Raw genomic sequence first — 13,732 nt, forward strand, 5'->3', positions numbered from 1 at the left:
CAATCTCAGGACTCTGTAGAGAGTGGTGCGGATAGCTCAGCGCATCTGTAGATGTGAACTTCCCACTATTCAGGACATTTACAAAGACAGCTGTGTAAAAAAGGCCTGAAAGATCATTGGCAACCCGAGTCACCCCAACCACAAACTGTTCCAGCTGCTAACATCTGGAAAACGGTACCGCAGCATAAAAGCCAGGACCAACAGGCTCCGGGACAGCTTCTTCCACCAGGCCATCAGACTGTTTAATTCACACTGACACAACTGTATTTCTATGTTATATTGACTATCCTGCTGTACTCAATCTGATTGGATGAAGAACAACAAGGGTATTTTATAAGACCATAAACCAATAAGATATAGGAGCAGATTTAGGCCATTTAGACCATCGAGTCTTCTCTGCCATTTCAGCATGTCTGATCCAATTTTCCTCTCAGCTCATCTGTATCCCTTCATGCCCTGACCAGTCAAGAATCTATCAACCTCTGCGTCCACAGCAAGCTGTGGCAGAGAATTCCGCAGATTCACTCTCTGGCTATTCTTTGGAGAGAAAGATATTTCCAGATGAACCTCCATTAACACATGTAGAAGTGAACTTCTTTGGACACGGTGAAGAGGAATGGGGTCATATTCACCTGTCTAACTATACAAAGTAGCATCTTGTTTAGACACAGATGCCTTTGTGAATGCACTTCGACGCTTTATAGCAAGGTGAGGGCAGGTGCGTTTTCCGTGCTTTGATAATGCGACAAACTTTCCTGGGGCTGAGTGTATGTTGGGAGAAGCCATTCAGAAGTGGAATTAGTCGCGGACCAGAGATATCCTTCTTTAAAAAGGAACTAAATGGATTTTAACCCACCCAGTTGTTTCACCTCATGGAGAAACATGGGAGAGGTTGATCAGCTCTGTACGAAAGATCTACAATTCCACCATGAAAGGTACAGAATCGTGACGAAGAGTGTTTCTGCAGAGTCCTTTGTGAAGTGGAGGGTATTATCAATGTTTATCTAATTATTAAATCATTCTCCAATCCCAATGATTTGGAAGCTCTAGCACCCAACAGTTGTTGCTTTTGAAGACCTCAGCATCCTTACCTTCAGGAAAATTCCAAAAGGGAGATATTAATGCTCATCCAATAGTTGTCAAACTTGTCTTGGAAACATTGGGTCAAGAAGTATTTACTACAGTTACAGGAATGTCAGAAATGGTCAGGTATAAAATGCAATTTTCTCCCAAAAGACATTGTACTTGTAGTTGACAACAGCCCCTCAAAATTCATGGATCGTGGGAAGAGCCATTCAAGTCTTTCCAGATATAGGGGAATTGTGCAGCAGGTGCACAACAAGACCAAGAGCAGCTGTGTGGACAGGCCTATAACCCAGATCAATCTTCTACAGGAGGCAGAGCTTTGAGGACACTTTATGTCTTTGACTTGTGTTACTGACTTGACGGAGAGTGGTGGTAAAGATCACTCTGTAGCGGGCTTAATGCTGGTAACAGAGGTTACAGAAATTGACTGAAAGAAGAAAGAGGGCATTGCATGAATGTTAAGATGTTTGTTCTTGAAGATTTCATTGTCTCCTATTTTTAGTAGTATGTAGTTTTAATTATTGTAATGTAATAATTAGGGGCTGGGATTAGCCATGTATCTATTTGCTGTCCGTCTGTGTTGTATTTTGTGTTTATGTTTATTATGGGTAATTTGCATGTGGGTTGGGACGTGGTAGTCGCAAATGAGTACAGTTACATATTCATGCTTAGTTCAGATTTTGTCTAGTTGGAGCCGGGGACTGAGCTGGAGGGTGATTTTTTTTTTGTTGATTATTAATTTCTCCATAATGTTAAAATTGTTAATTTAGTTCAACTGCTCAGTCACGCTAATTAGAATGCTAATTTTGCCATATCATTAGTCTTGTTAGTTATTTATCGCTACAAATTTTTCATCTTTGCTGGTTTCATAATAAAGGATTGAAGGTCCCGTTTTTTGACTTTGAACTCTAGTTACTTTAGAAGCGCGTCTTACAGTGTTATTTTCTGAGCAGTTTTGATTTGTTTTCAAGTAAAAATTTACAAGAGCCTTTGGTGAAGTACCAACTCCCCTCATATTCCTAATGAAGTATGGTCTCTGGCCTTCTTTGTGATTGTATCAATGATGAACAGGCAAGAGGATGCAGGAGTTAAGAACAGGTGGAAGATCCCAGTCCTTGCCACATTCCCGGTCCCAAGCTTTAAAAAGATATTATATGATAAGCCAGATCTGCTCACACATCTGGCCAATTCTTAGATCAAGCAGCACCTTTTTTGATGTTTTGCACTGATTGTGAATACACCTCAGGTCTTCAGCAGAACCTCATGTAGTTTTCTTAATACTATCAATTAATATTTCCATGTAAATACTTCCAAAGTAATTAATGGAATCAGTTCTAAAATGTGTTTTCTAAGCTACAAGGTTCAGGTACAGGTCAGAGGATTATTGTGAAAGAGCTTACTGAACAATGGGAAATAGTCCAAGCTTTTTCTTGACGGTAAATAGGCCAGGCACTTATTAGAAACATAGAAATACCTACAGCACAATACAGGCCCTTCGGCCCACAAAGCTGTGCCAAACCTGTCCTTACCTTAGAACTTCCTAGGCTTTACCCATAGCCCTCTATTTTTCTAAGCTCCATGTAGCCATCCAGGAGTCTCTTAAAAGACCCTATCGTATCCACCTCCACCACCACCGCCAGCAGCCCATTCCATGCACTCACCACTCTCTGCGTAAAAAACTTACCCCTGACATTTCCTCTGTAACTATGCCCTCTTGTGCTAGCCATTTCAGCCCTGGGGGAAAAGCCTCTGACTATCCACATGATCAATGCCTCTCATTATCTTATACACCTCCATCAGGTTACCTCTCATCCTCTGTTGATTCAAGGAGAAAAGGCCAAGTTCACTCAACCTATTCTCATGAGGCATGTTCCCCAATCCAGGTAACATCCTTGTAAATCTCCTCTGCACCCTTTCTATGGTTTCCACATCCTTCCTGTACTGAGGTGACTATAGTGTAGTGACAGTACTCCAAGTGGGGTATGACCAGGGTCCTATATAGCTGCAACATTACCTCTCAGCTCCTAAATTCAATTCCACGATTGATGAAGACCAATACACCGTATGCCTTATTAACCACAGAGTCAACCTGCACAGCTGCTTTGAGCATCCTATGGACTCAGACCCCAAGATCCCTCTGATCCTCCACACTACCAAGAGTCTTACCATTAATACTATATTCTGCCATCATATTTGACCTACCAAAATGAGCCACCTCACACTTGTCTGGGTTGAACTCCATCAGCCGCTTCTTAGCCCAGTTTTGCATCCTATCAACGTCCTGTTGTAACTTCTGACAGCTCTCCACACTATCCACAACACCCCCAACCTTTGTGTCATCAGCAAATTTACTAACCCATCCTTCCACTTCCTCATCCAGGTCATTTATAAAAATCACAAAGAGTAAGGGTCCCAGAACAGATCCCTGAGGCACCCCACTGGTGACCGACCTCCATGCAGAATATGACCCGTCTACAACCACTCTTTGCCTTCTGTGGGCAAGCCAGTTCTGGATCCACAAAGCAATGTCCCCTTGGATCCCATGTCTCCTTACTTTCTCAATAAGCCTTGCATGGGGTACCTTATCAAACACCTTGCTGAAATCCATATACACTACATCTATTCTCTGGATCCTAGCCTTCACAGCACCATTTACTAAAAAAGTTAGCGATAGTTAAAAATAAAAGTAATAAAAGAGAGTGGTAGCTGTGTGGAATGAGCTTCCAGTAGAAGTGGTACAGGCAGGTTTGGTATTGTCATTTAAAGCAAAATTGGATAGGTATATGGACAGGAAAGGAATGGAGGGTTATGGACTGAGTGCAGGTCAGTGGGACTAGGTGAGAGTAAGCGTTTGGCACGGACTAGAAGGGCCGAAATGGCCTGTTTCCATGCTGTAATTGTTATATGATTATATGGTTAAATGGTTAATTAAAATTAATATACACAAAATGCTGGAGGAACACAGCAGGTTAGACAGCATCCATGGAAATGAGCAATCAGTTGATATTTGGGGCCAAGACCCTTCTTCAAAACTGGAAAGGAAGGGGGAAGATGCCAGAATAAAATGGTGGTGGATGGGGAAGAAGGATAACTAGGAAGTGACATGTGAAGTCAGGTGGGTGGGAAAGGTGAAGACTGGAGATGAAGGAACCTGATAGGAAAGGAGAGTAGACCACAGGAGAAAGGGAAGGAGGAGATGCACCAAGGTGGGTGATACACGGGTGAGAGGAGGTAAATTCCAGAGTGGGGAATAGAAAGGGGGGAGGGCGATTATTTTTATACCAGATGGAGGAATCTATATTCATGCCATCAGGTTGAAGGCTACCCGGACATGATGAGGTGTTGCTTCTTCACCTTGAGGGTGGCCTCATTGTGGCACAAGAGGAGGCCACGGACCAACATGCAGGGATTACTCCCTGGGTGACTCTCTCGTCTCTCCCCACTAAATCCACTCCTGGCATGTATCCCTGCAAGTGGCCAAAGTGCTACACCTGCCCGTTTACCTCCTCCCTCACTTTTAATAAGGGCCCCAAACAGTCCTTTCAGGTGAGGCAACACTTCACCCGCAAATCTGCTGGGACCGTCAATTGCATCCAATACTGCCAATGTGGCCTCCTCTACGTTGATGACACCTGGTGTGAACTGAGGGACTGCTTCGTCGAGCACCTCCGCTCCATCCGCCAAAACGGAACTTTCCGGTAGCCCAACATTCTAATTCTGATTCCCATTTCAACATGTCTGGCCAAGGCCTCCTCTTGTGCCACAATGCTGCTTTGGATTTCCAGCATTTGCAGGATTTCCTGAGTTTATAATTAGAATTAAGAAAGTCTTAAAAAAAATGTAGTTGAATGCAACCTTTTTGAGAGTGTATTCCTCATCGTTTCCCTTATCACTACACTACCCGCTCACACCACCAAGATTCTGCACTCCTCCCACACTTCCACTCCATCACTCCAAAACCAAACTAACCCGTTCTTGAGTATTAAAACAGTCCTATGAGAGGTAGTATTCTCTGCATATTATCAACATGGAGAAACCTTGAGGACTTTCAAAAATATTAAAAATAATCAATCTATGATGGCACCATAGGAATTATAAGGCAAAGCACTATCAACCGAAATAAGAACGTCAGGTCATTTAGGATGTAGAATACAATAATGAAAATGAATAACATATTAAGGTAAGCATTGCAAAATACACATAAGAGATCTGGTGAATATCTAGGGAAGCAAAAGTCTTCTTGAGTGACTGTTTTCTAATTGCGATGTCACAACTTGTACAATTAATCAACATCACACAAAATGTGACTACGACTGTTCTGTATGTAAGAAAATCTCCAGTCACTGATAATTTACTTGGAATTTTGTGCATTCTAAATCCAACATTTACTGTAATCCATTCCTTACCTCTGAGAGTCAGCTTTATTCAGGAGCATTTCCCCCTTCAGTAGAGCATCTGAAGTTGCATCCTCAATTGCGAGGCCCAGAGTCTTATGTTCTTTAGAGAGTTCTGGCAAACTAAGTGTCTTCGTATTAAGTTGCTTCAACTTATTCTCTATGCCTCCCAGTGCATCAAATCCCTTTCAATGGAAACACAATATCAGTAAACTACTCTACATCATACATGGATGTACAAACGTACAACAAGCATTTAGGTAAACAGAAAGCCTCTAGCTAACATGGAAAACATGGTGATACTTATGTATTGCAGTATTAGTTGGTTGCTTTTAAACAACTCTAAAATTTTATTGTGAATTTCAGATAACATTGAGGTATATAAAGCTGCTATATAGCCAAAAGCTTTCCTTCTCATGGTTATCACTTAAGAAAGGTTCAAGTAGATAAAGCTCTTTTCGTTTTTGATGCACCATCAATAACTCTCAGAGACCTGAGGCGAGATATAGGCTTTTATTGGCTGGAAGAAAGAACAAGCATCAAGTGACCACCACACAACATCCTGGAGACTGAGGCCGGGGCTGTGCTTCCAATTGCCTTTATACCGGGGTCCGTGGGAGGAGCCACAGGAGCAGTCAGCGGGGGGGGGGGGGGGTGTCCAGACAGTTATATGTAGTTCACCACAGTTATCAAGTAACTAAAGTACAGAATATTCAGAGATTTCAATCCATGTTATTAGCTTTAATGATGAGACCCATTTCTAGCTGCAAAATCATATTGCAGTAGTTGTAAGGCCCATCAGATTCATTCACTCAAAACTAGAATTACTGTATGTATGTTGGCTAGTGAAAGAAGAGAGGGTAACTATTGGAAAACATACAAGTACCAAGAAAACCAGTGTGCAAAGCTTATGTCTTGCACCTGATATTCAGCTTGATCCTATTTTGATTAATCGCATTTTTACTTTATTTGGTATCTCTTTAATGAGCTTTCAAAATATTATTTTATGGGATTTCATTAACTTATTCTGATTGAATTATTACCTCTGCAAGTGGTCAGACCTTTACCTGGAATTAATGGGCAAATGCAAGTTGGGGTTTTGGGAAATATCAACACCAAGAGGAGGGGAGGGGATAAAACCCAACCTCACTCACTTCATCAGCAAACAGGAATTTCAAAGTTCTGTCTTCTCATTTAGGCTAATTAACAGTTCTGATTGCTTTGCTTTCCACTTCATGTTATTTTTTTTATTATGATGTTACACTTCACTCATAATAATTCATACAGTATTATAAAAATCATAATAAATTATATTACACTGGTCATTTGGTTTTCCAGGCACAATTTTAATTCTCGCTAAAACCAAAGAAATTGAAAATGAGCTTTGAAAGATAAAAGATAAATGATCCAATTTCTTCTGTAAACATATACATACCATACATTATAGACCTTATTCAGGATGATTGATCAAAATTTCAGGAAAACCACAAATGTACTATATACTCAGGTGGGTAATCACTGACAAATCAGTTTAAGTCCTGAAGAAGGGTCATGAACCAAAACGCTGACTGTTCATTTCCATAGATGCTACCTGACCTTCTGAGTTCCTCAAGCACTTTATGTGTGTTGCTTTGGATTTCCAGCATCTGCAGAATTTGTGTTTAATTTTAAGTAGCTGTTTTTTTTAAATTCAAAGAACATAGCAAGATCAGTCTATCGGGGTGCGAATCTATTTTTATCATGCCTAATTTCTTTCTAAGAAATTGTAGTGAGATTCCTTCTTGAACCAGTGGTATTTGATCATTTCAGTGGATAGTTTTAAATCAACCACGTTGCTGTGTATTTGAACTCACACAACACATTGAGTAACAATGACAGGTCTTTTTCCCAAAGCTCATATGTGAACCTATTGCATATGTTTGTACCACTTTCAGATCGTAAGAAATAGGAGTGAGAGTGGCCACCGGGCTCCGCCGTTCAATAAGATTACAGCTGATCTGGTCATGGACTCAGCCTTTCCCAGCACTGATCCCCACGGCACTCTGCTCACCGCTGATGGCTAACCCGAGAAACACCCCTTTATCCCAAGTCTCAAAAAAGTTTAAAGTTCAGAGGTTCAAAGTAACCTTATTATCAAAGTACATGTTACCACATACAACACTGAGATCTGTTTCCTTGTGGGCATTCACAGTAAATACAAGAAACAGAATAGAATCGATAAAAGACCACACCCAGCACGATGGAGAGATGACCTTTGTGCACAATACACCAAACTGTAAAAATACAAATGATAAATAAGCAATAAATATCAAGACCCTGACCAAGAGTTACACTCTGACTTCTGTTCTTTGCAGGAATGTGACCCGCTCTCAGGGCCTCAAGACCGGCCGCTTTTCAATATATTGCCTACAAGTCTCTGACATTAAATGTATCTATTGAAACCTATTGAATGTACAATGAACAGTCCTTGGAAGTGAGCCCATAGGTTATGGGAGCAGTTTGGTGATGGGGTAAGTAAAGTTGAGTGAAGTTATCCCGTCTGGTTCAGGAGCCTGATGGTTGAGGGGCAATAACTATTCCTGAACCTGGTGGTGTGGGTTATGAGGCCCCTGTAATTTCTTCCTGATGGCAGCAATGAGAAGAGAGCATGCCCTGGGTGGTGGGGATCTTTGATGATGGACGCTGCTTTCTTGTGACAATGCTCTGTGTAGATGTGCTTCAGGGTGAGGAGGGCTTTACCTATGATGGAATGAGCTGTAGCCACTACTTTTTGTTGGCTTTAATTCAATCTGCCTGCTATTGATGAATGGATCCTCTGTCCATCCTAATACGTTATTTCAAGCTCCATACCTCCTTATTTTATGGATAAGTTTTTTATGCGGCATCTTATTGACGCCTTCTGGAAATCCAAGTATACAATATCCACCTGTTCCACTCTATCCACTTGTGCTCAAAAACTCAAGTAAGATTGTCGAACAGGACCAGCCTTCAAGTACCCATCCTGTGTCCACCTGATGGAACCACTTTTACACACTGTATGCTACATTCCTGGTTTTACATTCACAGTCTTCCGATCAGCCGCGACCTGCGTAGAGGCCAGCGAATTTTTGTTAAATTACCACAAACACATCTGCTATAACTTCTGCTATTTCTTTCAATTCCCTGAGATGCATCCTGTTAGGACCAGGGAATCTGTCTACCTTTAGGCACACTAGTTTGCTCATCACTGCCACTTCAGTGACAATGACTGTATTGAAATCATGATCAAGATTACTATTTCTGTTTTTTATTCCAGATATTACATTTCTAGATTATTACTTCTCTGGGTTCAATAGCACCAACAACTAACTATTAATTGTCATAGAATTTAGAACAGCACAGCACAGCACGGGCCCTTTCGCCCATGAAATCATGCCAAACTTTTAACTTATTCCACCATCAATCAGACTCTTCCCTCGTACTTAGTCCAAAACCATTCATTTTTCTCTGATCCAAATCATGTCCCTAATGTATCAGTATCTACCACTGCATCTGGCAGGGTATTCCAGGCATTTACCACTCTGTGTAAAAAAAATCTATTTCTGACATTTCCCCTAACCGTTCCTTCACTCATCTTAAAAGGACGTCCTCTGGTATTAATACACCTGGGTTAAAAGGTGCTGGCTTCTATCTATACAACTTTACCTCACCCTCCTTTGCTCCAAAGCTTACTCAACCTTTCCACGTAAGACACGTTCTCTAAATCACCTTCTCTAAAATTTCCACATCCTTCCTATAAAATGGTGACCAGAACTGAACACAGTGTTCCAAGTGTGGACTAACCAGAGCCCTAGAGTGCATAATCTTTTTTATTTACTTCATGTGGTAATGCAGTATTATCCATGATAAGTCAAAAACAAAATTTGAAAAATGCTTTAAAAGTATGCATTTAGTAACAATATATTACAACATTAAAGAAACTCGTTGCTTAATCTTGTTTGGTCACAATATGTACTGGATGGTTTACCCAAATCTGTTACCCAGAAATGACCCTTTGCTAATGATGTGGAATAAAACAGATCATTAAATTATTAGACTGGAATGAAATGAACGTCTTTCAATATTGTCTTTGCATGTGAAATCCTCCATTTGTAACTCATTAAACCACTAAATAAAGTGTGAAAGCTGCATTTGTCAACCACTGAGTTCACAATATCTTCAAATACCTTGTATATTAGCCAACATGTCTGTGAGGTGATTAAGTATAATTGGTAATTATTGTTTAGAAAGGTATAAATTACTCACAAGAACACATGTTCTGCCTGAAATAGTTGATGTGCTTATCACTCTGTGAACAGTGACTTCCTTTTAGAAAATAACAGGGATGAAAAGTGGTTTGCATCACTTAAACAATTGTGCCTAGTTTAAAATTAATGATTCTCCATGGCAAATAAAGAAGGGCAATCTTCCTCAGGAGGTAATATCACCAAAAGATATTTTTAAAAATATAATCCATCATTTGAAATATTTGACAAATTATGTTGGATGTATCTGTGTAAAGGAAACTGGGTTGAAAAAACAATGGATTTAACTATGGGGTTTAAAAGATAAACTGGTTAAACAGTCGGAGAAATAACTCTGACCAATGGGCCATTAACTGGGCACAGTTAAATTTTGATGCTGCTCTTATCTTCGAGTTGCAGAGAAACAGATCCAATGGGCCACCATATCCATACATTTAATCGAAAATCCATCTATACTAATCCCATTTTCCACTTTACCTTCCTCAGAACCTCCTCAAACTACCTACACCTTCCCAGAAACACAAATCCTCTAATTTTATACATCACTGCAAAAGATGAAAGCTTCTCACTATCTACCCTTTCTGTGCCTCCCATGATTTAGATAGCTCAATCAGATATTCCTGACCCTCCTCCACTCCAAGTGAAATAGAACACAGCCTAACATTACTTCATTAGCTCCATGGTACTAACCAACAGGTCTACAGTAGAATAATTCTCAGCGAAGCACAGTATCAAACAAAGCTGTCTCACAGCCCTGACACCTTTCTCAATTTTTCATACTGCAATCTTGCACCTCACTTCTACCAATCTCCCTGTGAGCAGAAAACTAATCAAATTAAAAACTGTTCAGCCTGTTGTGACTACATTCTACAAACCCCAATTCCAGAAAAGTTGGGATATTTTCCAAAATGCAATAAAAACAAAAATCTGTGGTATGTTAATTCACGTGAACCTTTATTTAACTGACAAAAGTACAAAGAAAAGATATTCAATAGTTTTACTGACCAACTTAATTGCATTTTGTAAATATACACAAATTTAGAATTTGATGGCTGCAACACACTCAACAAAAGTTGAGACAGAGGCATGTTTACCATTGTGTTACATCACCTTTCCTTTTAATAACACTTTTTAATTGTTTTGGAATTGAGGATACTAATTGTAGTAGATTTGCAATTGGAAATTCTGTCCATTCTTGCTTGATATAAGACTTCAGCTGCTCAATAGTCCGTGGTCTCCATTGTCTGATTCTCCTCTTCATGATGTGCCATACATTTTCAATAGGAGATAGATCTGCACTGGCAGCAGGCCAGTCAAGCACACGCACTCTGTGTCTACAAAGCCACGCCGTTGTAGCCCTTGCAGAATGTGGTCTGGCATTGTCCTGCTGAAATAAGCATGGACGGCCCAGGAAGAGACGTCGCCTTGATGGCAACATATGTCTCTCTAAAATCCTAATATACGCCTCAGAGTCAATGGTTCCTTCACATACATGCAACTCACCCATGCCGTGGGCACTAATGCACCCCCATACCATCACAGATGCTGGCTTTTGCACCTATCGCTGATAACAATCAGGATGGTCGTTTTCATCCTGAGAACTCGATGCCCATTTTTTCCGAAAACTAGCTGAAATGTGGACTCATCTGATCACAGCACACGGTTCCACAGTCTTTCAGTCCATCTGAAATTAGCTCGGGCCCAGAGAACTCACCAGCATTTCTGCATAGAGTTGATGTATGGCTTCCTCCTTGCGTAATACAGTTTCAAGTTGCATTTCTGGATGCAGCGACGGACTGTGTTAAGTGACCAGGGTTTTCCGAAGTACTCCCGAGCCCAGGTGGTTATAATTGTCACAGTAGCATGACGGTTTCTTAGGCAGTGCCGCCTGAGGGCTCGAAGATCACGCGCACTCAACAGTGGTTTCCGACCTTGCCCTTTACGCACTGAGATGTCTCTGAATTCTCTGAATCTTTTCACAATATTATGTACTGTAGATGTTGAAAGACCTAAATTCTCTGCAATCTTGCATTCGGAAATGTTCCTTTTGAACTGACTAACAATTCTCTCACAAACTTTGGCACAAAGACTGAGCCTTTGATGGATGCTACTTTTATACCCAGTCATGATACCTCACCTGCTACCAATTAGCCTGTTTAATGTGGAATCTTCCAAACCGGTGTTACTTGAATATTCTGTGCACTTTTCAATCTTATTTTAACTCTGTCCCAACTTTTGTTGAGTGTGTTGTAGCCATCAAATTCTAAATTTGTGTATATTTACAAAATACAATTAAGTTGGTCAGTAAAACTATTGAAAATCTTTTCTTTGTACTTTTGTCAGTTAAATAAAGGTTCACGTGAATTAACATACCACAGATTTTTGGTTTTATTGCATTTTGGAAAATATCCCAACTTTTCTGGAAATGGGGTTTGTAGATTCTAGTTTACCCAAACCTTAGTATCAAGCTGTAGTATTCAAATAATACCTGTATTTGTGTGTGGTAAGGCACCACATTCCAAGAATTGTCAGTTTGTTCAACAAAGCAGACGAGAGGAAGGATCTTACAGTCAAAGTCTGCTAATCCAAGTTTCTTTGGCAACATACCTGATTACAGCACACTATCTTCAGTCAATGGAGTTGTGAAAGCCGAATATTTCCCAGTACTATCCTATAGTAAAGGCAGGCATTGATGATGAAACTCAACAGCAGGTTCAATTTATCGATGACTTACAATAATGTGAAGAGCAAGGTGATAAGATGTGAGAGAACAGGACCAATCTAGTGTGACAGTGGAAAAGTGTGTATAGAACCGGAGAAGACAGCAGAGATAGTTAATGAGTACTTTGTTTCAGTACTCACTACGAGAAAAGGATCTTGGTAATTGTAGGGATGACTTACAGTGGATTGAAAAGCTTGAGCATATAGACATTAAGAAAGACGATGTGCTGGAGCTTTTGGAAAGCATCAAGTTGGATAAGTCTCCAGGACCAGGTGAGATGTAACCCAGATTACTGTGGGAGGTGAAGGAGGAGATTGCTGAGCCTCTGGCAATGACCTTTGCATCATCAATGAGGATGGGAGAGGTTCCGGAGGATTGGAGGGTTGCAGATGTTGTTTCCTTAAGAAAGGGAGTAGAGTTAGCCCAGGAAATTATAGATCAGTGAGTCTTACTTCAGTGGTTGGTAAGTTGATGGAAGAGATCCTGACAGGCAAGATTTATGAACACTTGGAGAGGTATAATATGATTAGGAATAGTCAGCGTGGCTTTGTCAAAGGCAGGTCGTGCCTTACGAGCCTGATTGAATTTTTTTGAGAATGTGACTAAACACATTGAAGAAAGTAGAGCAGTAGGTGTAGTGTGTATGGATTTCAGCAAGGCATTTGATAAGGCACCCCATGCAAGGCTTATTGAGAAAATAAGGATGCATGGGATTCAAGGGGACCTTGTTTTTTGGATCCAGAACTGGCTTGCTCACAGAAGGTAAAGAGTGGTTGTAGACAGGTCATGTTCTGCATGGAGGTCGGCGACCAGTGATATGTCTCAGGGATCTGTTCTGGGACCCGTTCTGTTCATGACTTTTATAAATGACCTGGATGAGGAAGTGGAGGGATGGGTTAGTAAATTTGCTGATGACACAAAGCTTGGGGTGTTGTGGATAGTGTGGAGGGCTGTCAAAGGTTAAAGGGGGACATCGACCACAAGATAACAAGACAAAGGAGCAGAAGTAGGCCATTCGGCCCATCTAGTCTGCTCCGCCACTCCACCATGAGCTAAACTATTCTCCCATCTAGTTGCAATTTCCGGCTTTTTCCCATATCCCTTGATACCCTGACTAATTAGATACCTATCAATCTCCTTCTTAAACACCCTCAATGATCGAGCCTCCATAGCTGTATGTGGCATGAATTCCATAAATCCACGATCCTCTGACTAAAAAAATTTCTCATCATCTCTGTTTTAAATGA

The 13,732-nt window shown here is 40.7% G+C and overlaps 1 protein-coding gene across 1 annotated transcript in view; it reads right to left on the minus strand.

Annotated features, from left to right (window-relative positions):
- Nucleotides 1-13,732, minus strand: part of ccdc141 (coiled-coil domain containing 141) — a 131,066-nt gene that overhangs the window by 87,313 nt on the left and 30,021 nt on the right. The window contains exon 8 of the mRNA XM_059966774.1: nucleotides 5,493-5,665. Coding sequence (XP_059822757.1) covers nucleotides 5,493-5,665 — 173 coding nt within the window. The remainder of the gene's footprint in view (nucleotides 1-5,492; nucleotides 5,666-13,732) is intronic.

This window comes from Hypanus sabinus, chromosome 4 (assembly GCF_030144855.1).
Source record: "Hypanus sabinus isolate sHypSab1 chromosome 4, sHypSab1.hap1, whole genome shotgun sequence".
Lineage (NCBI taxonomy): Eukaryota > Metazoa > Chordata > Chondrichthyes > Myliobatiformes > Dasyatidae > Hypanus > Hypanus sabinus.